Below are 26637 nucleotides of genomic sequence, written 5' to 3' on the forward strand. Positions count from 1 at the left end.
GCTTAGCTACCATATCAAAGCTGTCTAACTCTTCCCCCAACTGTGCAGCCTCTAAATATGCTTCTGGGAATGTTGAAGGAAGATGGGGATGAATCCTCCCCTTCTTTCCCTGTTACAGGCTGAACTGTCTGCAACTACATTCCCCCATCTTCAGAGTCAGACCAGTCTCTGGCATCCAATTCAGACCAGCCCCTGACATTGGATGCTTTTTTGTGAACCAGACACTCTTCACATTAAAAGAAAATGTTCTTATAAGCAAGCCTGGAAGCAAGCTGGTGGTGTAATCTAGAGGCAAACCCAGTATTTCCTGGGACTATCTTCAAAGAGGGCAGATCACTGCCATGGTCTTGCCGGCATTCAAAAGTGATAATGGGATTTAGGATAGTTTAGCTCCCTAGGAATGGGGAGATTGATCAGTGCAGTGGACAGTCTGGCTTCTCTCTGTCACCAGAGAACTAAACCTGTCTCTCTCACACATAGAGGGAGACACTTCTCCCCAAAACCAAGACCTTCCCTTAAGCCCTGGAAGTTGTTTGTTTGTTTTTTTTACTACAGGCAGGTGTTCCCTCCTTTTCCTTCCTCCCCCTTCCTCCTTGGCCTGCCTTCAGGACCTTTAGAAACAGCAGGGTTGGCCCTGTTGATCTGTGCCAGAGTGCCCCTCTTAAATGGGACATTCCAGGATCCAAACAGAATCCAGGATTGGCTTCTGTGATCCATGACGTCCCACTTAAAATGGGACAATTGGGGGTATGAGACTGCCAGGAGAACCCATTGACACCCCCAATTTTATCCTCACTAGAGGGGACAGTACGCTGTAGACTTGGGACTATTGGTATCCGACAGAGGTGGCGGAAGGTCAAGATGGCGTTGTTAGTGGTAGCATTGACTTGAGCTCCGCATCAGTTGATGCAGTTTTTATTATTTTTATCGGTCTTTTATTAGCTTTTATCAGCCGCAGTATTTTATCTCTGTCATTTGGCAGCTATTATATTCACAAACTTGAGTTAAGGGCTTGAGTTAAAAGTCTTAGAGAAAGTCTTGGAAAGTCTCAGAGAAAGCCTTAATTAGCTGCAGCTCAACTCAACCTACCAACTACTTATCAGCAGGAGTGGAGATTAAACACCCTCTCGTGGGAGGATGCCAAGCTTCCTGATTTTCAGCAGAAATTAGTAGCGGCTCTATCTCTGGGGAAATGTCTAGGAAAAAGACGCAACCGGCCTCATCTCCACAAGTCAGCCCACAGCAGAAGAGCAAGCAGAGTAAAATGGACAATTCTGTAAGAGCCCAGAACTCAGAACCTACTACATCAAATAGAACTCATTCCCAGTTAGGTGAGGATGCTTTAATTTGTGGAGATCACCCAGAGGAGAATGCTGAGATGAGCGCTAGTGAACTATTCCATGAACTACTATCTGAGGAGGCACCGCTCTATGCAGAAATACTCGCGGACCACTGTCTGCTGACTGCAAGAACAGTGGAGGAAATTAACATCAAATTAGAAAAGGTAACATCTCTCCTGACGGAGTTGGTGCTTCTGGCAGCCAAAAATAGCTCACTCAGTACTAAAGAGACCAACCACAGCGTTGCCCTCCCCCTAGACCATCGTGTACAGGGGTGTAACCAGTCTGGACTTGATAACCGAGAGACTACAAATAGTAAAAACAACAAAAGTGAAAGTAGGGACCTGATCTTACAAAGCACTCAAGTAGCTCTCGATATATATCCATTTAATTGTATGCTGCCTTACTGGAAATCAATCGACAGTGTGAAGAGAAACTTTAAGCTTTTACTAAATATCCATTGCAACACTCTGATTGCGATAAACTTGCTTTGCATGGACCCCCAGCACACTAGACTCATGCTGACATTTTCTGACTCAGCTACCCCTAAAATGCTCCAGAAATATAAGGCCCTCTTACAGGACTATAATATTGAGTTGAGGCACGTTTTTAAAGACACAGAACGAAAACAACTACTGCCCAACTTGTCGAATAGCCAGACCGACCCCAAGCAATCAACTTGGGAATTTTGCCATAGGGCCATGATTCATTCGGAGGGGCCGTCAAATATGGAAATGTGCAGTGAACCCATCCGTAAAACTCCCTTGGAGAGGAAAACATCAGAGTAAAAAGGCCAAACACACAAAGAACGCCAGCCCAATCTAGATAATTCAAAGATAGGACACTCCATTACGCCTTTGGCAGATCCAGAATTTCACCACTCTTTACCCCGGCTGGAATCTGATCAGCCAATGCCAAGTGACGCTCCTCCGAAGGGAAATGTGACACACAGAACGCAAGAGACAGATTTTATTGTCTTTGACGAAGACCCCCCGATGGTCCCAGCAATTCACATAACACCGTCGATGCCAGGAAATCGGGAAAATGTTGCAACTCAACCCCGAGAACAGCAACACTGTGCATATCCTAAGAACGGTTGCATCACTACCGAACTAGTGGGAGAGCTGACAACAATTTCCCCACCACAATGAAGCCAAGCCGGTTATGGAACGTGCAGTCTTCACATTATCTCATGGAACATAGTGAGTTGGGCCAACAAACTAGGGGATGAGCCATTTTGTGAATATATAACGTGTTTTGACATAATAATGCTGCAGGAAACTTGGGCAACTGACAACATAGTTCTCGATGGTTACCACGCCTATGAAATCAAGGCCTCTAAACCGCTCGGAAGGGGACGACTGAGGGGGGGCCTAGTAACTCTAGTTTCCACTCAGTTGGCGTCACAGGTTACTGAGTGCTGAGTTTTCGAGCAGCTGGCACTGGGGATCACTTTGCATCTGGAATCCAAGAGCATCATTCTTGTTTCAGTTTTTATCCCACCATATACAGCGCAAACACAGATCGAGAGCACATGGCGTAAATTCCATAGTTTCCTTTATTCCCTACATATTAAGTACCCCGGATCGCCTTTTTACCTAATGGGAGATATGAATGCCAGAATAGGCTCAAATAATGATAGCTTGGAAATAAAATTCCCAATATCAAGAGATCTAAAGGAAAATAGCGTCCTCTTTCTAAACCCACCCCCTTGTAGAAATTCGAAAGATTGTCAAATCAACTATGCTGGCTTCTGCCTGGCTTTTTTACAAATAAATCCTGACCTTATCATTGCTAATGGGGTGCTCCCCGGAGACAGAGAAGGCGAGTACACATTCATAAATACAAATGGAGCCAGCATAGTAGACTACTGTCTCACTAACAGGGAGGCCTTCGAATCAATTAAAAAATTCAACATCGATAATAGGACCGAAAGCGACCACCCACCTCTAATTGTCTCCACTACTGGCCAAAATTCAATTCAGCTCTCTTACATAGAACACGAGGAAATAGATAAAGCAAATGATCCAGCATTGCGTAGAAGAAAAAAAAGGACACCTGAGACAGCAATTGCAGTTGAGAACAGATTGAATTCACAAACTGCAATTAAGTTAAGATCAATTATAATAAACAATTTATCAATAGATTCCTCCCTGACGGCTTACAAAAATCTCATTGAGTCCTTGCAGGATGTGGTCTCTGTCAACATAAACTCAGCCGGCAAGCCACGCCCTGCTAAAGGGCGCTGTTGGTTTGACCAAGAGTGCCGCACAAAGAAGGAAGCCTTAAGGAACGCTTATTTGGCCTATAGAAACGCTGGACTAAATTACTTAAAGGTAAAGGGACCCCTGACCATTAGGTCCAGTCGTGAGCGACTCTGGGGTTGCGCGCTCATCTCGCTCTATAGGCCGAGGAAGCCGGCATTTGTCCGCAGACAGCTTCCGGGTCATGTGGGCAGCATGACTAAGCCGCTTCTGGCGAACCAGAGCAGCACACGGAAACGCCGTTTACCTTCCCGCTGGAGCGGTACCTATTTATCTACTTGCACTTTGACGTGCTTTCGAACTGCTAGGTTGGCAGGAGCAGGGACCGAACAACGGGAGCTCACCCCGTCGCGGGGATTCGAACCGCCGACCTTCTGATCGGCAAGCCCTAGGCTCTGCGGTTTTACCTCCATCTTATTTCAAAATCAAAAAAGAGTATAAAGCCCTTTTGGCCTTAAAAAAAGGCAGTCCGGAAAAAATTCCTGGTCCCTGCTATTGAATGCCTCACTAAACAATGAAACTAAACTCTTTTGGCAATTCTTCAGCCCCCAGCTGTGCCATTCCAGCTCAGGTTTGGGGGAACCACTTCAGAAATATATTTATGGAAAATCCAAACCTCCCTTCCAGCTTCCAGGATGATGACAGGGCAGAATTGCCACTGCTCCCTCATTGGAGGCCGGTTACTGTGGAGGAAGTCCATACATTAATTGGGAATCTGAAGAGCGGAAAGGCTCCGGGGAAAGACTTTATCCCAGGGGAACTGATTACATCAAACCAGCACTGGTGGGCTCCGCTTCTGGCAGCACCTTTTACGGTAGTAAATAACTTGGGTAAAGTACCATATAGCTGGAAACATGCTATAGTAGTCCCAATCTTTAAGAGAGGCCACCCAAATGTACCCTCCAATTATAGGCCAGTTAGCCTGCTTTCAATAATTGGGAAGGATCCCCTTTTTGTTATATGCGGATGACGCGGCCATCATCTCACATTCCAGACCTGCTTTGAATTATCTGCTGAGGAAATTTTCTGATTACTGTTCTGGAAATGGTTTATCCCTTAATTATGAAAAATCTAAAATTTTAGTTTTCGAAAGAAGCTTCTCCCAGTCTAAATGGGTGCTGAATGGCCATAACCTTGAACAGATCAAATACTTCAGTTTTCTAGGGCTCACATTCCATCATACAGGGTCTTGGAAGCACCACTGGCAAACGTCCCTTCAAAAGGCGGAGATCACAAAGCTAGTCATACTCAGATTCTTTTTCACAAAGGGAGGCAAATATGTTCCAGCAGCCTTAAGGGTTTTCAACGCAAAACCCGTTTCCCAACTCCTGTACGCTGCAAATGTCTGGCATAATGGCGACCTGCCAAAACTAGATGGCTTTCAGGCAAAATTTCTACGATCTCTGCTGCAGGTACCCAACTGTGTCCCCAACTCCACACTTCTGTTAGAAGCTGGTGAATGCCCAATTTCAACTAAAGCATGGTGGGCTGCCCTAAAACATTGGCTCAGGATTTCAGTGTTTGATCTAGGGAAGGGTTTGTACCAACACCTGACCAATGAGGAATTTGTCAGCAAATGGCAGAAAACCATGGCTAAAAAAGCCACCTCTGTTGGTCTGTCTCCCCCCCCAACTGTATTACCTGGGTTATGAAGGCGCCCTAAAGACGTTAAAGCAAAGATTATGGGATAATGCACACAGTGACTTGTGATCTTGACCACACTCAGTTTGTGTTGGGATTTTAGTTTCCCACCAGCTGCGAGCAGCAGCTACATTGTTGACATCATGTGATGTCTCTGAGCGTAGGACAGGAAGTCTCAGCTAGTTCTCTTGCAACTGGAGAGTTACTTAGAGTTACTTTCACTTCTGAGTCGAAGTCTGAGTCGAGTCGGAGACTCTTGCTCTTGCTGCTCAGGAGAGTAGTCATGCTTGTAAGAGCTGTGTTGTACAGTCTTAATAAAGTAGTTGAGAAGGCTACGGACTGTCTCTTCTGTGATGAGACGCCAGAAGAAGATTAGCGTGCTCCTCTCAGGAGGGAGGGGTCGCTCATAACCGGTCTCTCCGGACTGAGGGAGGAATCCAGCCAGAGAGTGAACACCGGAGAGAAGCCCTGGTGCTTTGGGAAGTTGGCAGCCTTCCTGGGGGTGTTTCCCAACAGTCTGCAGTCTGCTGGCAGTAGGAGTACAATATGGGCATGTCTTTAAGTTAACATCTTACATTAAAAATCTGACAGTACCAAATTATCGAAGGCTTTTCACCAAAGCCAGACTAAACGTCTTTCCTTCTGCAGTGTTGGATGGCAGGTTGAGAGGAGTTCCCTACCAGGACAGACTTTGCTCGTGTGCTCAAGACATCGATTCCATAAAACATATTTTGTTGCACTGTGCAAAATATGAGCAAGCCAGGGCTGAACTGTTATTACCATTGCTGGTACCTTTCCCAGGAAAATCAGAGGCTCACTATGTCAGGTTCCTATTGGAAGACCGGACAAACGCTAGAACATTAGCAGTGGCAAAGTTTTTAGATCCCTATATTCTGAACAAAATGCTTGTTTAATCTGGAGGTAGGCCGTATGAATTGTGTATTGCTTGGTAATGATTTGTTGGGTCTCTGGACCGTAATAAAGATTGATGATGATGGTATCCAGCAATGCAAGCCATAGTCAATATTTGTTGTTCTTGGCTTAGTCAGTTGTGTTTAATGAAGGAGACAGTGCCCCAACATAAATAGCCACTTTCTGCAAATAGTTTTCCTTGCTTCTTCCCAGAGACACCTCTGAACGTTCTGTAAATATCCGATGCTGCTACAGCAGAGGGTGGCTTGGAGGGTACCATGGAGGTGGTCTGTGAGCCAATGGAAATGTCAGGAAAGGAGAGAAGAGGAGCAGGTATGAAAAAGGAGGTGATAGTGAAAATTGGTTTTGAAGGAGGCTGTGGAATAGAAGCAGCCTAATACCTGCTAGTAATGTCTTATCTTTGTTTTATTTTCTTTCTTCCCTTTGTTCTTTGCTGATTTTCTTCACCATCTCCTCCATTCGTTGATTTTTATTCTTTATTTCTTGTACTTTCTTATCTGTCTCCTTCATTCCTTCTAAGACTTCTGTTATTTTTTTCTTTATTTCTTCATTTTCTTTTTCATTTTTCCCCATTTTGTTTTCTAATTTTTCTAATTTCCTGTCAATTGTATTGATTTTTTCCTCCAAATCTCTTCTCATTCCTCCAATGTCCGCCGTCAAACTTATGATAAGCTCTCTCAAATCAATTTCTTCAAAGCCTGAGTTTCTTCTTAATTGTTGCTGTTGACCTCCAGTTCCAGTCGTCTGTTTTTTAATTGCATGAGACATTTTGCATTCTCTTTTTCAAGCACCAGATGTCCTTCTGTTGCTTCAATTTTCCTTTACTGCTGTTTTTCCTCCTTTGTCCATTGTGTGTCACTGTGTTCTTATCTATTCAGCTCACCAGCTTCTGTCGTCCTTTAAACCTCACATTCACTATTTTGTCTTCGTCACTTTCTCCTTCTCAGTGATTACCCAGCGTCTTCAGATCCTCGTCACCATCTTATTTGTTAAATTCCCCTCCTTTTCCCCACAGCGTTCCTTATTCCTTTGTCTTTATCTTTCCTTCAAGGACCTTCAGTTTCAAAGCGGCTGCTCTACTCTACCCAGCTCCAATAACACGCAGCCTGCACTGCTCTGCGCTTTCTAGTAAGTCCATTTTAGATAGTGTGCTGTTCAGATATTTTAATTGCAACCTGAGTGATTTCTTTACACTCTCTCTATTTTTTCTGTTCTGTCTTCACTTTACTTTTGTGGTAGCATTGTTTCCCCTCCGCTATTTTTACTCTTTATTTTGTTTTGGGTTTACTCACTCCGCGAGGGGTCCCCCCCCGAGTTCCCCCTTTTTCTTCTTCTCTTATTTCCTTTTAGGTTTTGTTGCTGCTGCTACCACTTTACGTTTATTTTAATATAGAAATAGAGATTTTACCATCTTGTCGCTGCTTCAGTGATGTCAGGCTTTTCACCGGTCTGTTTGATCTTATTCTCTGTGCCTGGATTGCCCCCCACCAGGGACACCAAAAAGACACTGCCGAAGTTCCTTTGGCTTGAGCTTCCTTCCAAGCCTTTTCAGGGGTCGTTTAGCCAAACGTTGCCCCTCTCAGTACTGGTGTACGCCCCAACTTGCTTACTGCGATCGGAGCTCACCCGTTGCAGTTGTGGTAAAAACTTCTGAGGGAGTCCATTCCACTGTTGTACAGCTCTTACGTCAGAAAGTTATTCCTCCTGTTTAGTCAGAATCTCCCTTTCCCCCTTCATTTGAATCCATTGCCTGGCTTTTTTACAAATAAGTCTTTGTTGGAAAACTAGCCCCCTCGGGAGAGGCTGGCCCCCCGCTTAGGTCCCCGGAGCTTGTTTACCGGTGATCTGCCCTGGCTGGCATCCAGGGAGATCTTGATAGGCGACATTTCCCAGCATGGAAAATGCACACCCCCTCCCTCCTTGCATACCAGCAAGAGAAAGGAGATAGTCAGAAAGTCTATTTACATCTCTTTATTTCTGACTTTACAGCACTACAGAAAACATTACCGATCAGCTCAGTCTCCATCGAGCAAGTGACACAAACTTCCTTTACATACGCAACAGGAAGGTCTCATATTACACACTGAACAAAGCTGTGTGAAGCCTGTGAACTTCCGGGAAGATTCTTTCCCACAGCTAGCCACATCATGTGATGTTTTCACGGAGCTGCCAGTTTGCAGCTGCGTTGTACTCATATTGTAACATCCTCCCCCATATGAATCATCGTTAGCTGCGAACGAAGCTTGGTCCAGAGAAGAAAACTGTTGGGTATAGTGAAGGGTTAACCTTCTGTGCCTCGAGCCTGAGAGGAGGCGCGTACAAGGGAAGTACGCCAGGATGTGACGAAAGCAGCTTGGAATGCTGTGAGCTGAGGGGAAAGCGAAAGCAGTTCTGTTGCGTCGCTGCAAGCTGAGAGAGAAGGACGCAGAGAAAATGCAGCTACAGACTGATGGCTATTATGGATTGTAAATATGCTGTTTTGTTTCCCAATAAAGAGGTATTAGGATAGAAGAAACGTCTGGACTTTTTTACTGCCCTTTCACACACAGACGCTGTGTAATTCTGCTAATTGCTTTACGACCGCTCCAAAGCCACACTGCGTAAACAGAAGCTGCAGAGACTCGCAGGGGAGCGTGGCTGGGCGCCAAACAATAAAGCAATAAATCTACACGAAGAAAAACAAACAGTTGTTATACATATAACAATCCCCTGTTGTTTCAGTTCCACCCTTGTAACAACCCGCCACTGGTTTCCCCAATGTAACTCTCTGGTTGTCTGTTTTCCAAGGAATGAGTGCATCTGCATTACCTTGGCTAGGGAATGTAGTGTTACGCTTAGCAACTCCCAGTTGTGTCTTTGTCTCTGACTTAGACACAGCTTTAACTTGTCTAGAGTTGTCAACAATAGTAACACATGCAACAGCTGAGTTAGCAAACTCTTGAGAAAACCTCTTGGGTGGTATGCCCTTTGTAACCCTCTCAGACCTGCGTATGAGGTGCTGATCCTCTTTGCTGACTGGTTCATCCTCAGGACCTTTTGGAGAACCACGCCCAACAGTAAACAATGGTTCAATCACTTCTGGTTCAGCTTTAACCTGTGTAGGTCTAGACATTGTGTGAGAACGTCTCTCAATGACTGTGTCAACAGAACTCTCTGAGCTGTCTGTGTCACTGTCTGTACCAGAATAATCAGAAAAATCAGAATCATCATCTGAATTGTAATCAGTGAGAAAGGTGTGAAAAACCCATCTCTCTTGTCCAGGAGCGTTCTCTAGAAACTTTGTGAGAATCACCTGACCAGATTCAGACAAAATTACTCTGTAGAGACCTTTTTCATAACCCACAAAAATGCCTTTTGCATTGTTAACTCCACCTGGAGCTTCTGTCTGCACATGAGATCCAAAAACCTTAAAATGTGCTACAGAAGGTTTTCTATGGAATAGCTTCTCAAAAGGAGAACTTTTCATACCTTTTGAAACCTTTCTCACCCAAGTGTAACAAAAACAAGATAAAGATTCAGCCCAAAACTCATTTGGCAAATGTGAACTTAGGAACTTTGCCTTCATGCCATTTTGCAACTCTTTGTTCACTTTTACACAAATACTTTTGTGCCATGCAGCTTGAGAAACAGCAACCTTATGCTTTATCCCTTGTTTCTCCAGGAAATCCTGAAAATCCTGTAAAAGAAAAACTGGCTTTTCATCTGTGAAAAGACAATCAACATTAGCATCATGAACATTCTTAACCTTATCACAAAACTCCTGAAACCTTGTTAAGACTTCTTTGGGCCTCTGCAAAATGTAAATCCATACATAATGAGAGAAATGATCAACACATACAAGATAGTATTTAGCATTGCCTCTAGATGGTGCTAGAGGACCAATTACATCAGCATACACTCGCTGAAAAACTCTGTTAACCTTCTTTGTCTTCTGATCCTCGACATCTTTCGTCACACCTGCAAGAGAAATCATTTTAGAATCACATGCAATAGACATATTGTAATCAGATTCCTCAAATGTCAATAGATACAGTCCATCTTTCTCTCTGGCAGAAAGATACAGCTCTCCATTTTTGACGATTTTGCAGCTTTCCTTATCATAGGACAACACCAGTCCTTTCTTAGTTATCTGCGAAACATTCAGCAGATTGAACTTTAAATCAGGAACAAAATACACATTGCTTATAGTCAAGTTCAGGCTTTCCAGATACACAGTTCCGAATCCGGTCGCTTCTAACTCCTGGCCATCGGCCTGCTTCACAGTGAAGCGTTGCTTCTTAAACGTAGAAAACAATTCCCGGTGTGATGCCATGTGCTGCGTGCAACCTGTGTCCAAAATAAAAGCGTTTTCCACCAATGATGTGGCCTCGAGCGACATCAAAGCCTTAGCTGGTTTTGCCTGGGACTTGGCTTGACCTTTGCTTGAAGCCTCAGGCTTTGCAGAGCTCCCTCTAGCTCCTTTCTGTTGATGTGGCTTCTTACAGTTCCTCTGAATATGCCCAGGCTGACCACAATTGTAACAAAGAACAACGTTCAGAGCTTCAGCTTGCTCTTCCCTTGCAATAGCAGTGGGGGTGCTATAACTCCGAGCCTCACTCCCCCTGTCAGCAACATTCATTGCAGCAAGAACAGGAACAGCAACAGTTCCTTCACCTCCCCTTTGGGGCTCAAAGCTCCTCCCAGCTTTCGATGAGCTCTCAAGATTCTGGCCAGCGCCATCTTGGCTCTCCCCCTCTGGTGCAGCCAACTCTTGGCCCTTGCTTCTCACTCCAGCTTCACAAACTTTCCGGAGTTTCTGAGAGAACAGAGCCATCTTAATTCCAAGCCTCAGCCTTCAGCAGCGAGCTGTAAAATCCAAAAGTCTATTGGGCTGTTTACAAGCTGCTTGCACCTGGCAGTTAGCCCAGCTTGGAAAGTCCCTTTCTCAGTCTGTGAGATAGCAAGCAAACGCTGAAATTCCAACAGCTATTCCCAGCCTCTCAGTCCCAGCCTCGCTTTCGTTTCGGCTTGCTTTTCTCTCGTTGCCTATAAAGCTAACTAGCTCATAAATTAGCTCAAAAAGTACTCACATCTTGTCGCTAGGCAACGGAACATGGCAGGCGACGGCAGACTTTATCAGCTGCCCTGGAATGCGAAGTATGTGGCCTTCTCGGTGCTGTTTTTAATCCAAAAAAACAGCTTCTTTTCAGTGAACCGGAGAAGGATTCCTATCCACGTTCACTCTTTCAGCCATAAATCAGCATACCTTCAGGGGTCCGTGGAACGTAGCTTATCAGCAAAACACGTCTCCACCGGTGTCCAGCCGTCCTCAGCCGTTACTCAGTAGCCACCATCCGCGTGCTACCACTCCCTTTGCAGAGGATGTTTACGATCCATCGACCTCCGATCTGCTACCACATGTTGGAAAACAAGCCTCTTCGGGAGAGGCTGGCTCCTCTCCCAGGCTCCCGGCTTGTTTACCGGTGACCCCCCTGGCTGCAATCCCCACAAGTCCAGGATAGGTCTCAACAGGCGACATCTCCCAGCGTGGGAAAATGCACACCCCTCCCTCCTTGCGTCCCAGCAGGGAAAGGAGATAGCCAGAAATCTATTTACATGTCTTTATTCCTGACTGTACAAGCCTACAAGAAAACACGTCCGATCACTTCAGACTCCAGCAAGCAAGAGACTAATACTTCCTGTACATATGCAAGAGGAAGGTCTCAAATTACACACTGGACACAGACTCCCAAAGCCTGTGAACTTCCGGGAATTTACTTTCCCACAGCTAGCCATATCACATAATGTCAACAAGCTGGCTGTCTGCAGCTGCGATGTTCTCATATTGTAACAGATTTTACACTCCTCCAAGAGCCATATCAAAATAGACAGACACCATTTCCACACCTCCGTACAAAACATTCCCAAAGTCTGTCCGTTAATTTCCACAGGCATGCCAGTCTCTCCTCAATTTTCTCAGGGGGCCCTGCCAGGTCAAACTCACAGTCTGATATAATAACAAGCCATGGTCCTCCTCCCCCTCCATATCCTGTGGCCAGGCCTGCCGTAGCAAATCTCTCTTTTTATAACTGTGTCACAAAGAGCTTTCATTCCTTTCCCGATGTTCCCACAAGCCATATCTTTGATTAGTAATTTATTTCTACACAGTTCTTAATCATCCTGCTTGTAATCAGTAATTGCAACGATTCTTTCTTGGGGGGCAGGATTGTCAGGTACTCACATAAGATAAAAAAAGAAAAGTCCCCCCTTTTCAGTCCCGTTCCGACATACCGATCCTTTGATGAATCTTCTTCTTGATTTATTGTTAAATCCAGCCCGTTGCTCCACTTCAGATAGATCACTTTAATTAGCAGTCTTATCTCCTGATCTTCACTCAAAGTATGTGCATTTGCTTCTCTCTAATTGTTTATTTTGAACTCCTGCAACCAGGACGTGCGATTAGAGACAGCTTCAGGGAGCGCCGTCTCCTACGAGGACTGTGTGCCTAGTGCCCTCACCTCCTTCTTTCGAATCTGGGGGTGATTTATGGCAACCATAGGCAAGGCAGTGTTCCCCATTCCCTTGGGGTAACAAGGGAGGCTGCATACTCCCATATCAGCCTCTTAATTACCTCATGTGAGCCGGAGAGATGGTATTGTCAGCCATCTTCCAATGCGCCCCTAGTGGCCCCCCTGCTGCAACGTAGCATTGGTCCTCTCTGACTCTCCATTGGTTTGAGGGTGTCTTGCTGATGTCAGACACACTTCAACTTCCAAAAGCTGCATCAGCTTCCTCCAAAACTGTGAGGTAAATTGTGTTCCTCTGTCCAAAATCACTCGCAACGGCAGCCCGTGCAGTTTGAACACATGGTCTACAAACATCTGGGCTGTTTCCTGTGCTGATGGCAGCTTTTGGGCATGGCACGAAGTGCGCCATTTTCGTGAACAAGTCCACCACGACCCAGATCGCTGTCTGCTTTTGAGAAGGTGGCAAGTCTGTGATAAAACCCATCGCGATCGCCTCCCAAGGTCCTTGCAGAGTTGGAAGCAGTTGCAGAAGCCCCGCTGGTGCTGCTCTAGGTGTTTTTGCTCGTTGGCAAGTGGCACATGCCCTGACATACTCCTGGGCCTCTTCTCTCATCCTGGGCCACCAAAACCATCTCCTTAGTTGATCTACGGTCTTGTACTGCCCAAAGTGACCCACCGTCGGGTTGTTGTGGCACTGCCACATGACTCGTGCTCGCAAATCCCCTTCTTGCACGTAGAGCACCTCACCCTTAAACAAGAGGCCTTCCCTTTCAGTGAATCCTTCAGCGCTGTTCTCCTTGTTACGTATCGCTGCCAGTTTCTGCTGCGCAAATTCATCTCCTTGTGTTTGGCGCTTGAACTCCTCTACTCCGACAATCGACGTCGCCACTAGTTGCAACTGTTCTGGCTTCAGAATGTGTTTCAATTCTTGCTTCTGTTCTCCCCTCATGTATTCTGGTTTCCGGGACAAGGCGTCCACCCTCTAGTTCAGGTGCCCCGGTACATATTGTATGCGGAAGTTGAAGTGGGCAAAGAACTGCGACCACCTGATCTGTCTCTGGTTCAGTTGTTCTCGCGGTCTTCCAATATTCCAAGTTCTTGTGATCGGTGCGAACCTCCACTTGGTGTCGTGCACCTTCTAGGAAATGCCTCCATATCTCCAAGGCCTCTTTTATAGCCAGCAGCTCCATTTCCCAAATGGTGTAGTTCTGTTCCGAGGCGTTAAGCTTCCACGAATGGAATGCACAAGGCCGTAAGTCCCCGTGGCTGTCTTCCTGCAGCAGCACCGCTCCTACTGCCCTTTCAGAAGCATCCATCTCCACTACCATCGGTCTGTACGGATCTGCGTGGTGCAGATACTCCTCCGTGGCAAACACTTCCTTGATCCTCTCAAATGCGCACTGTGCCTCCTCCGTCCAGACAAATGGCTTCTTGCCCTCAAGCAGTCAGTGAGGGGTGTGGTGAGTTGCGAGTAGTTAGGCACGAACTTTCTGCAGTAGTTAGCGGAGCCCAAGAACCTCTGCAAGTCCTTCTTGGTCTTAGGCTTCTGCCACTCCAAAACTGCCTTCACCTTCGCAGGACCCATATGCACCCCCTCAGGAGACACACGATACCCCAAAAATTCCACCTCTGTCACGTGGAACTGGCACTTCTCCAACTTGGCGTAGAGTCTATGCACCCTCAGACGTTGCAACACCTCCCTTACGTGTCGCACATGCTCTTCAGGACTTTCTGAGTATATCAAAAGATCATCAAGGTAAGATACCACGTTCCTGCCTAGCAAGTCTGCCAAAACATGATTGATGAAGGCCTGGCAGGCGGTGGTGCCCGATTGCAAACCAAACGGCATCGCTAAGTACTCAAAGGTCCCATATCTTGTATTAAAGGCCGTCTTCCACTCATCGCCTTCTCTCACCCGTATCAGGTTGCAGGCCTCCCTCAGGTCCAACTTGGTGAAAGTTTTTGCTGATCTCAACCTCTCCAGCAGATCCCCAATACGTGGCAAGTGGTTTCGGTTGGGAATCATGAGCTTGTTGGTCCTCCTATAGTCCACAACGAGCCTTTTTTCTGGGGTGTCCCTCTTGCTTACGAAGAAAACTGGGGCTCCCCCTGGTGCCTTTGTTGGTAGGATAAAACCCCTTGCCAAATTCTTCTACAGGAACTCCCTCAGCTCGGCTAGTTCTGTCTCTGACATGGAATAGAGGCGACTGGTGGGTATCTGGGCCCCTGGCACCAAGTCTATTTTGCAGTCATAAGGGCGGTGTGGGGGTAACTGGTCTGCCTCCTTCTCACAGAACACGTCTCTGAAGGCCTTATACTGCGGGGGTATGGAACTCTCTTCACCCGTGAGTTTCCCTCCTACCTCCGCCCCCTTCGCTCGCACCTCTCTAGGTACTTCAAGCCTCAAGCAGTTCGCTTGGCAAAAGGCTGACGTGAAAGTTAAGGAGCGTTGGAACCAGGCCACGACAGGATCGTGTTTTGTGAGCTACGTCATTCCTAGGACTATGGGGTGTGTCGCTAACTTAGTGATATGGAACCTCATTGTCTCCTTGTGCCCCACCACCTCCACCCCTAACGGTTGTGTGGCTTGAACCACCTCCCCCTCATTAAGGGTCTACCATCTATCATCTGTACTTCGATTGGGGAGTCTAGTTGCTGTTTCCCAAGGTTGTGTTGCTTCGCAAAATCTGCATCGACAAAGTCTAGAGAAGCTCCCGATTCCACCAACGCTTGCCCTTGCACCCTGCGACCATCTGGGAGTTGTATCATCATGGGCAGAGCTATCCCAGGAATGGCTGGTTCCATTTGAGGCCCCTCTACTGACTTGTCTCCCAGCCCCTGGCCTCTCTTAAGGGCTGGGATTGGCCATTTCCTGACTGTTCTGCTTGGGGTTTGGGCTTTTCCTCCACCCTGGCCCCTGAAAGGAATCCCCCTGTCTTCCTATCAGGACACTGTTTAGCCAAATGCCCCTGCCTAGCACACACGAAGCAAGTGCGTGTCTCCCGACGCCACTGACTCCCTTCCTTCCATGCCTTCCTGGTTCTCTCCCCTTCCACTGATCCAATCTGCATCGGTTCAACAGCTTCTCCCTGACTAGGTGTGCTGCCAACCCCCCGTTCCGGAAGCTTGGGAGTGTAGGCCCTTACCCCCAAGGGCCCCCCTGCCCCCCTCTTCTCTAGCTTCCTCTGCTGTTGGCGTAGCCCTAGCTGTAAGGACGCTTGAACTATCTCTTCCAATGACTGCATGGGTTGCATCTTTGCCATCTCATCCAGGATCGAAGGAATCAGCCCTGCACGATACATGGCTGCAAGGGGCCCTGTGCTCTGTCCCCAGCCCACCTTGTGCACTAGTGAATTGAAGGTAGTCCAGTAAGAGGCCACAGAGTCACCCCCTTGTTGCACGTTCAGTAGCTGCTGCTCTGCAGTGGCGTGCTCTAGTGGGCTCTTGAACATGGCATCCATCAGTCTCCAGAACTCCTGCAGGTTCCCTAGAGTACTGTGTTGGGTCTCCATAAGGGTGATAGCCCAGTCCTTAGCTGTCCCCCCAGCCAACTGATCAGACATGCAACATGCTGCTTATCTGAGCTGAATTCAGATGATCTCAAGTCCAAAATGTATCTGGCTTCAGTTCTAAAGGCTGCATAACTTTCTGTATCTCCATTGTATTTAGCCGGGTTCAGTCCAGGCCCCCTGCTGACTCTGAGGTTCCTTTCCTGTTCTGAAGTCAACCTTTGTTCCTGCAGTGCTCCTGCCAAGATATCTACTTGGCTTTTGAGCTGCCACGTGTAGCTTCTTAATTCTGTTATGGGGTCTGTGGGTTCTCCTGCCCCCCCCAGCTGCTCCCCCAGCCGCACTTCCCATGTCCGGTACTTGCCCATCCATCACGGTCTTTGATGTCCTCCGGCGTGAGAGATTAGGATGGGACTCGGCAATCTGTAATGGCTTGGCTCTCCCACAGAAGCGAGACACCAGCAGTAATTATCTCAGGTTTATTGCTCAAACACATAAATCACTCCGGAGCTCCTTCACTCCGTGTCTGACTCCAAGTTAGGAGTTGCCAAGTCTAAACTCCGCCCCTTCATCTTCTTCGAACAGGGGAAAAAACTCTTTCTCTTCCACTCTTTTCCCCTCCTCTCACTGACCTTTTCGCACCTTCGAGTTTTTGGGCTAGCTATTCCCGGCATCGCCCCTTCTGTCTCTGAGCTAAGATTGGTGTTTAGAGCTTTGCTATCTTCTGTTTGCTCTCTGCTCTCTGAAACTCTGCCACTCGGCTGCCCCTCCTCCCTCTCACTTTCCAGTCCGCATTCCAGTGTCCTTATCTCCCTTGGCTTGCTTAGATTCCGAGCCTCTGTCAGCTCCGGAACGAAGCTGACACTTAGTCAGTTCTGTTTAATAAAGGAGACAGTGCCCCAAGTTAAATAGCCACTTACTGCAAAGAGTTTTCCTTGCTTCTTCCCAGAGACACCTCTGAAGGTTCTGTAACTATCAAGTGTGCTTTTCCCAATGCTGCTACAGCAGAGGTTAGCTTGGAGGGTACACTTTCCCCCAAAACCAAGACTTTCCCTCAAGCCCTGGAAGTTTTTTTTACTACAGGCATGAGTTCCCTCCTTTTCCTTCCTCCCCCTTCCTCCTTGGCCTGCCTTCAGGACCTGTGGAAACAGTCGGGTTGGCCCTGTTGATTTGTGCCAGAGTGCCCCTCTTAAATGGGACATTCCAGGATCCAAACAGAATCCAGGATTGGCTTCTGTGATCCATGATGTCCCACTTAAAATGGGACAATTGGGGGTATGAGATTGCCAGGAGAACCCATTGACACCCCCAATTTTATCCTCACTAGGAGGGACAGTACGCTTGTGGCATTTGCCCTCCTAGGTTGGTGACATCATACTGGGTTCATAAGGAAAGGGTTAACTAATTGTAAAATGTCTAACCTATAGGAACCCAAGGGGAGGAGTTAGAGTTAGAGCTGTTAAGAAGTCAGTCTGGAGTTAGAGAAGGGAGAGGGAGGATAAGTCTGTGGGTTGGGCTAGTTTGATGTGAGAAAGTGAGAGAATATGTTAAGAGGAGTCAGTTAAACAGCTGGGATAATCAGTTAGAAGGTATTAGGAAGGTATAGGCCAATAAAGAAACTAAGGTTAAGAAACTGACAAGAAAAATTATCTGAAACCATAAACTTGTTAATGCTTATAAAATAAACTTGTTTATTTGGTTTAACGTTAACAACTGTCTGGACTCTAATAGCGCAGAATTGGAAGACATCAAAAATCTCAACTATAAACGAATGGCAAACCAAACTATTTGACTATTTAGAACTGGCAAAAATGACACAGAAAATAAGAAATCAAAAAGACATAAAGTTTAATAAAGAATGGAATAAATTTATGACATACATGGAAAAAGAGGTAAAAAAATCTAAAAATCACAGTAGGTGTGACGTAACATTTGTGACGTAAAGAGTTTTTTGAGGAAAAGAAACTGCAGATAAAAAATCATATAATATATTCTGAAACCGAGATGAAGGGAAGTCAATTAATGTTGTGTGTTATTTAGTTATTTAGTTAATGTAAGTTAGTTAGTTGGTGTTTTATGTTAGGTGATGTTTTTTCTTTTGTTCTTTTTATTATTATTATTTCTTTTATTTATGTACTCCTTTTTTGTATGTATGTGTAATGTATGTTTATTTCTTCACTTGTTTTAATGTTGCATGTAGCAAAATGAATTAAAACCAATAAAAAAAATGGGGAAAAAAAACAACTGTCTGGACTCAGTGTGTACCCGAGAGAAACGGGTTGGTGGCAGCGGGGAAGCAATCACAGTGGTGGCACAGGGATCAATAGACCGTCAAACTTCCGGGGACCCTGTGTGATCGCCACAACGCTGTAGACTTGGGACTATTGGTGTCCAGCAGTGCAAGCCATGGTCAATATTTGTTGTTCTGCGGTTAGTCAGTTGTGTTTAATGAAGCAGACAGTGCCCCAAGATAAATAGCTGCTTACTGGAAAGAGTTTTCCCTGCTTCTTCCCAGAGACACCTCTGAACATTCTGTGAGTATCAAGCGTGCCTTTCCCGATGCTGCTACAGCAGAGGGTGGCTTGGAGGGTACCATGGGGGTGGTCTGTGTGCAAATGGAGATGTCAGGAAAGGAGAGAAGAGGAGCAGGTATGAAAAAGGAGGTGATAGTGAAAAATGGGTTGAAAAGGAGGCTGCAGAATAGAAGCAGCTTTAGAAATGGGGAGTTGCAAAGGGTGGTTAGAAATAGCATCAGGCACATACTGAAGTCATGTAGGTGGTACATGACTCCCATCAGGCTAGACAAAATATACAAACTAAAATCAAATTTGTGTTGGAGATGTCAAGACGTGGAGGGAACGATGTATCATGTATGGTGGGGATGTGGGAAAATAAAAAAAATCTGGAGTAACATTCACAAAGAACTAAAAAAGATGTTAGAACATCATTTGAGAAAAAGCCAGAAGCGTTTCTACTAGGCTTAGTCTCAAAAGACATCCCCGGTGATAAGAAAAATGTGTTTTATGTGCCACAGCTGCTTCCAGATTACTAGTAGCCCAAAGCTGGAAAGGGGCACTGCTCCCTCAGTAGCGGAGTGGCAAAACAAGCTTTGTGAATTTATAGATCTGGCTAAAATGACAGCAGCTACTAGATTCCAATCAAATCAAAAATTAAAGAAAGAATGGGAATGTGTGGAAGAATATATGACAAAACATAGTTTCAAAACAAATTTATTGATATGCATTGACTGAAGTTCGTAAAGTTAAGGTTAAAAGAAGAAAAGTGACTAATGGGGAATATGTAAATAATTTTCCTTAACACAATATTATAGTAATCAATAATACTGAAAGCTGAGCATGGATGGAGCGAAGTCACAACGGTATTGTAATGGTTCTAGGGGTTGCTCGTGCGTAAGTTGCCGCCACTCCTGGCTAGGTTACCTGGTTGAACCCTTTCTGTCTGGACAGCCTCTAGCTTCGTGGCTGTCTCAGTCGCTGGCAGAATCCGTCAGTGAGCGTTTCTTGAACTTCTTCCAGCAAAGAAGTTCTTTGACGCCAAGTCTCCTCCTACTCTCCCTGCGCGGAAGTCTTTTGCACAGGGAGGGTGTGGGCAGCGGAGTACCCGTATTCTCTCCGCTGGTCTCCGGCGAGGAGTCTTGGAGCCTCCTCTCCGATTCCCCCATCTGCCCCCCTTCTCCACTGGTGTTACGCTGATTTCCTTCCGCAGCTGATGGGCTGCCTCTCTCCCTACTGAGACCCTCTCCGACATCCCTCTGGAGCCTTCCCTCCACCTCTAGCTCCGATAGCAGTTCCCTGACAGGTATAAATCAGAAAAATGAATAGACAATAACATATATGTTGATAGTATGTATTGTAAAGAATGATAAAAGGTGTAACTGAATGTAACAATGCAAAATTAAAATGAAAGATAAAAAGAAAAAAGAAATAGCATCAGGCAAATTTTGCTTTATTTTACCTTATTCCATTTTGGGTCATTGACAAAGGTTTTAACCTGTGCTTTTTCTGGGGGCACACAGTACTGGCACCATTTATTTATTTTTTAATTGTTAAATGTTTGGAACTTCCTATAGCAACTTCATGATGATTCTTCAGGATGAGTGCTGGCATGTTTGTTTCTTTTTTAAAAAACAAAAACATGGGTTTTAACAAAGATCACTTTGTCCCTAATATTCTGCCCAAAGGGGAAAAAGTGGGTTTTTAAAAATTTCCTGCCATAATGCCAGACAATAGCTGAAATGCAAGCCAGAGTCCTCCGCACAACAGTACCAGGGAAGCTTAAGAGACCGGAAAGGACAAAAGCAACAAATAAAGATTGTCTGCCATGTTAATATAAAGTAGACCTAAACACAATGCCAACATCCTTCATTGTATAGTTGCAATGATAATTTTTAAATGTGACCCCCCCCAGAGAGAACTTCCAGAGGAACACAATGCCTCACATCTACCTGTCTTTGCTTCTGGCTGGGCTCTGTGCTTTTGCCCACTGTCACCATACTCTTGACCACAAGGAGGACAATGACCATTCTCCTCTTGCTGAAGGTGACAGAGATTTGCCTTCTGTGAAGATAGTCCAAGGAAATGCTGACTTTGCCTTTCGATTCTACCACCATGTCGCTTCAGAGACCACTGAGAAGAACATTATCTTTTCCCCTCTAAGCATTTCCGCTGCCATGGCCATACTGTCACTGGGAGCTCAAAACACCACATTAAGTCAGCTTTTGTTAGGACTTGGCTTTAACCAGTCAGATACCAGCGAGCAGGAAATACATGAGGGTTTCCGCCATCTATTACACATGTTGAACCTCCCCAATGCTGAAATCCAGCTGAGCATTGGGAATGCCCTATTCACAAATGACCAAGTGAAACTCGTGAAGAAGTTCCTGGATGATGCCAAACATTTTTATGAGGCAGATGTTCTTCCAACTAACTTTATGAATCCTGCAGTAGCTGAAAGTCAAATCAATGGATATATAAAGAACAAAACCAATGGGAAATTAGATGATGTTGTCCAGGGTCTTGACCCAGAGGCTGTGATGGTTATTGTGAACTATATTTACATGACAGGTAAGTCAGATAGACTTGTTTTATACACGTTTTGCTTCTTAGATGTTCTTTAAACTGAGAAGTTTAAACTTTAAGTTGTGGTTCTAGGTCCAGATTTGTTGGTGCTTTAGTCTGAAATCATCGTCTGCCCATTGTGTGAGCAGAAACTTCTCAGACTTCTCATCACAGAGAAGTTCCTTAAATCTGTCAGAAACTTGACCTCCACCATTATCAAAACAAATCAAATATATTGTGATACCCATTTTCCTGGAAATGTGATTCAGCAATTGGGCACTAAAGTAGAAACAGAGCTATAAAGACATGTGTCTCAAGATACCACTAAAACATGAGCGTTTATTAAAGGCTCTGAGTATGTTAATATATAATAATATTACAGTGGTACCTCGGGCTAAGTACTTAATTCGTTCCGGAGGTCTGTTCCTAACCTGAAACTGTTCTTAACCTCAACCACCACTTTAGCTAATGGGGCCTCCCACTGCCGCCGCACTGCTGTTGTGCAATTTCTGTTCTCATCCTGAAGCAAAGTTCTTAACCCGAGGTACTATTTCTGGGTTAGCGGAGTCTGTAACCTGAAGTGTATGTAACCTGAGGTACCACTGTATTAATAATATAATATAATATAATATAATATAATATAATATAATATAATATAATATATAATATAAATGAAGAATTAAATATATTGAAGAATTAAATAGCCTTTTTTCAACATTGTAATCCACACATCTGTATCTGACCCAGTTCCGCCCGTCACTTACTTGGCGATCACAGAAAGGGGTAGCACCAGCAGTACCTTCTACCCACTGTTTGATCAGGCGCATGGAGGAAAGAGGCTCCCCACCAGAGGAGCCTTGCAGAGTGCCAGAGTGTGGAGTTGAGGGACACTGCCACTTCATCCAAACCCCTCCAGCCATTAGGATTAGGGGTTTGGATTAAAGCTGTACAGTGGTACCTCGGGTTACAGACGCTTCAGGTTACAGACGCTTCAGGTTACAGACTCCGCTAACCCAGAAATAGTACTTCGGGTTAAGAACTTTGCTTCAGGATGAGAACAGAAATCGTGCTCCGGTGGTGCGGCGACAGCAGGAGGCCCCCTTTAGCTAAAGTGGTACCTCAGGTTAAGAACAATTTCAGCTTAAGAATGGACCTCTGGAATGAATTAAGTTCTTAACCCGAGGTACCAGTGTAATAGCTAAAATAAGGCTGAACAGTAGCATCTGTTCTCTTTTGCCCCCACATCTTAGAATGATGAAGTTACCGCATTGCTTACCTGGAAGAGGCAAAGCTTTATTAACATATTGTTACAAAAGTGGTGGTGGGGCACTCACACTCTGTGCCGAGCTGCAACAAGAGCCCATGGGGTTCTCTTTTGAGACACAGGGAGATTGTTGTAGCTCTAAGAAACATGGTTTATTCACCTATGTACATTTTCAGTCTGCATGGAGGGAGTCCAGATCTTGCAGCAAGGTCATTTCAAGAGGGGCTTGTCTCCCACAGCAGTGCAGCCATGGCATATCTCCTGCTCAGACCTTCAGCCAGCCTGCCCAAAGATGGTTCCCAGGCCTTCCTCCTTCTTCTTCCCACCAACCGTTGCTCAAGACCCTTCCTGTCAGCTCACACCCAGTTGCCCTGGCAGCCTTCCAACCCCCCAGTCTCTGTTCACACTCCAGGGGACGGGGGAAGGTCAATCCTGATGTATTCCTGATTTTAGAGTGTGTGAAACAGCTATTCACCTTTATGCGTGAAATATTATTTTGGTTTGCTCTTTCTCCTCACTCCCCTCCATGACATGTATGCTGTTATTGTTATTTCCATGAGCCTTTTGGAAAAATCCTTTCAATTATCTGCATACAAGTGAAGGTGACTTCTATGTGGATGAGGAAACAACGGTCAAAGTCCCGATGATGAACAAAGACAGCTGGTTCGAGACTTACCGTGATAACATCCTATCCTGTAAGGTTGTGAAGCTCCCTTACAAGGGCGACGTTTCAGCATTCTTTATTCTTCCTGACCAAGGAAAAATGAAGCAGTTGGAAAATGCTCTTAGCAAAGACGTTTTGTTAAAATGGATGAAATTGGTGAAACCATGGTAAGAGATCATAGTGGAAAGAGTTACAGATAGGTAGCCGTGTTGGTCTGCCATAGTCAAAACAAAAAAATTTTTTTCTTTCCAGTAGCACCTTAAAGACCAACTAAGTTAGTTCTTGGTATGAGCTTTCGTGTGCATGCATACTTCTTCAGATACGCATAGTGGAAAGAGACACACTTTTCAATGCATGTGCAAATATATTGCTGTGAGTTTGAGGGATGGAGTTAGGCTTTATGATCCCTTCTAATTCCTGGATCAGTGAAGGATTCCATTGTGGAATTAGCCAGGACAGGACCATAATGGCCCCTAAGTATGGGTCATTAGTATAAAAAAGGAAGTTGCTTTGTGACACAATCTCCTTTTCCTGACTGGTGGTGAGAAGGTCAAAGGCCAGGGGAAATGTTTGTGTGTGGGTTTGAAGCAGGCAGAAGCCAGAGAGTGCGAGCCATGCCTGATTTCTGTTGGAACCCAATGTGATGACTATGGGATAAACAAGACCATCTTGACCACCTGTTTAGGGAAGTTTTTAATGTTTTATATTTTATCGCTTCTCCTCCTCCTCCTCCTCCTCCTCCTCCTCCTCCTCCTCCTCCTCCTTCTTCATGTTCTGTTGGGAGCCGCCCAGAGTGGCTGGGGAAACCCAGCCAGATGGGTGGGGTATAAATATTATTATTATTATTATTATTATTATTATTATTATTATTATTTATGTGGTGTTAGGCGAGGGGCAATATATCTGATGGGGGACATGGGTGTAGCCACAGGAGCAGCTTCCCTGCCTAAAAAAAAAAAAAAAAAATAACTAACTGACCAATTGTGTCGCAGATAACTCTGTTTTGCCCCCATAACATAAAGCCTGCCCCACTCTAAAATAAATCCTGGCTACTCCCTTGATGGGGGACACGTCATGCTTCTTCTGGGTAGTTCATCCACTATTGGCCCGTCCCCCCTGCACTCAGCTCTCATCTGTGGCTTCTAGCATGTGGCTCAGCGTGTGACAATGGCCACACTCCAGGAACAGCCTTTATACCCTCACCTGGCTATATCAGGTGAGGGTAGTCATAGTAACAGAGCTATTTTAGTCCTGTCTATTCATTTCATTGGGAATGAGTGGGACTAGTAGTGGATACGATCCCATTGTTACAAAAATGAAACCAGTATATTCCTTTTTAGCAATGTTATCATGGACTACCATTTTTAAATTTAAATCCTTTTAGCAATTATACTCTAGCCATAATGTAAATTGTCATTATTTGTATTATGCACCCCACCCCATGCAATACCTCACTAGCCTCTGGTTCTTCTTTCAACAGGAGAATAGAGCTTGCCCTTCCAAGGTTTACAATCTCTAGCAACTATGTTCTCCAAGAGATGTTAAGAAAAATGAATATTACAGAGGTATTCACAAACAGAGCAGACCTCTCTGGAATTGCTGGGAAGACTGAGCTGAAGGTTTCCAAGGTAGGTTCCTCCAAATTCACCCTCTTATCCAAAGGCTCTATATTTTCTTTCACCCTGCATTTTAGGCCAGAGGTACACTTGTCTGAAGGTTCAGATGAATATAATTTGGGATTTAGAGTACTTGAACCACAATCCCATCTCTCATGGAGAGGAGGAGCCAAACATATTTTGTATCCCAGCTTTGCTTGAAGACAGTTGAAGGGAAGCCCCAATGCAGTTGGTCTCCCAACAGAACTTATTGAGAGACCCTGAAGCTCTACTTCTTCCTTTTCCCATCATGCCCGACCCTTGGTCATGTAGCCTGGGATTGTGGGGAGTTGGGATCTAACAACAGGAGGGCCACAGCTTCCTCACTTCTGAATGCTAATGAGCAGAAAACTATGTTTCATTAGCTTTGCGAAGACTACAGTTAGCATTGGGGATGGAGGAGGAATGTAATTTATATGTATTATGTACCTGCTTGTATACTTGTGTCAGGGAATCAGGAGCAGGAGCACTGGGGAGAGAGGATTGGGAGAGTGAAGGGGAAGAATCCGAGGGCAGCGTAGGGGAGTATGACAGTGGCCCGAGAGATTCCATGAGCTTCTCCAGCGAATCAGAAGATTCCCAGAAGGGGGCGTCGATGGTCAGGGCAAGGGGGGTCCCAGGGGGGACGCACCAGAAACAATGAGTCAGAGGGGAACCCCAAAGCAGCAGTGGAGGATCGGGACCAGTTTCCCCACCAGAGCGTAGTGGGGGGGAAGAGTCACATGTGTCAGGGGCAGTGCCTCCTCCAGAGAGGGAGTCAGGGCTGACCACGCCTCCAACGGAGGGGAGGTCAGTTGCAGCTAGCCCCCCCGAAGGGGGAAGCAGTGACAGCAGCAGTGGAACGGTCAGGAGGAAAGCTGCTGGCTGGGCGCGCGCGCCAAGTTCAAATGTGCAGGCGCGCGGAACAGCAGGAGACCCGGATGGGGAACCAGCTCCTAAAGCCCGCCGGAGGGAGGGAGAAGGCTCAGGGGAATCAGCGGGAGAAGAGGCTAGAAAGGGCGGAACCCCGGCGGGCAGGCGGACCCAGAGGAGGAAGGAGCAGCGGAGAAGGTGGAGCAAGGCTAGAATCTTAAATTGGTGTCAAGGGGGAGGAGACTCAGACGGAGCATCAGTGGTCTGACACTTGAGACGTGGAGCTGCGCGCTGCGGCTCTGGAAGTGAATCTGAACTTCAATAAAGACTTTTATACTTAACAACGAAGCAGCGTTGGTCCTTTGTGAGCTGGGACCTAGGGTAGCTCTGACAACTTGTATTACGCACCTGCTTATGTCTGACCAGCTCATGCATTGTCTCTTTTTAAAACAAACAAACAAACAAACAAACAAACAAACAAACCTTTGATTAACCATGTGTGTGTGTGTGTGTGTGTACACATATACTATGTTTCTGCAGCATAATTTTGTAAGTATATTATAAGTATATAATGTATTTTATAGAGTTGCCATATTTCAAGAATTTAAAATCTGGAGACAAAAGTTGTTCAGCTTTTGAAGGGGAATGAACCTCAAAGTTGCTAAGCTTTTGGGGGGCAACCATCAGAACGGACAGGGATCTTGCTTCTCATCATCATTAAGGGAGAGGCAAGATTTTCTGAAAATTCCATCACTTCCTTGAAGCTGACTGATACAAAAATATGATGCTTAGAGATGATTAGGAGGACTAGATTAATAGCTAATCAGAATGAGAAGTGACCACGTGAAGCTGTTTCTTAAGACATTCAATGGATTTGTCTGTTTCGAAGAACTAGATTTTCTCATACTAAAACCCTGATTCAGTCATTATG

At 45.5% G+C, this 26637-nt stretch overlaps 1 protein-coding gene across 4 annotated transcripts in view; it reads left to right on the forward strand.

Annotated features, from left to right (window-relative positions):
* LOC310762864 (kallistatin-like) overlaps window positions 1-26637 on the forward strand; it is a 46664-nt gene that overhangs the window by 19659 nt on the left and 368 nt on the right. Inside the window, exons 1-4 of one of the 4 annotated variants that reach the window (XM_083614519.1) lie at window positions 6279-6389; window positions 20624-21277; window positions 23096-23366; window positions 24680-24827. In XM_083614519.1, coding sequence (XP_083470645.1) covers window positions 20644-21277; window positions 23096-23366; window positions 24680-24827 — 1053 coding nt within the window. In that variant the 5' untranslated portion in view covers window positions 6279-6389; window positions 20624-20643. The other 3 variants (XM_083614520.1, XM_083614518.1, XM_083614517.1) reach the window with 3 other exon arrangements.

The sequence above is a fragment of the Podarcis filfolensis genome (assembly GCF_964270895.1).
Source record: "Podarcis filfolensis genome assembly, chromosome: 1".
NCBI lineage: Eukaryota > Metazoa > Chordata > Lepidosauria > Squamata > Lacertidae > Podarcis > Podarcis filfolensis.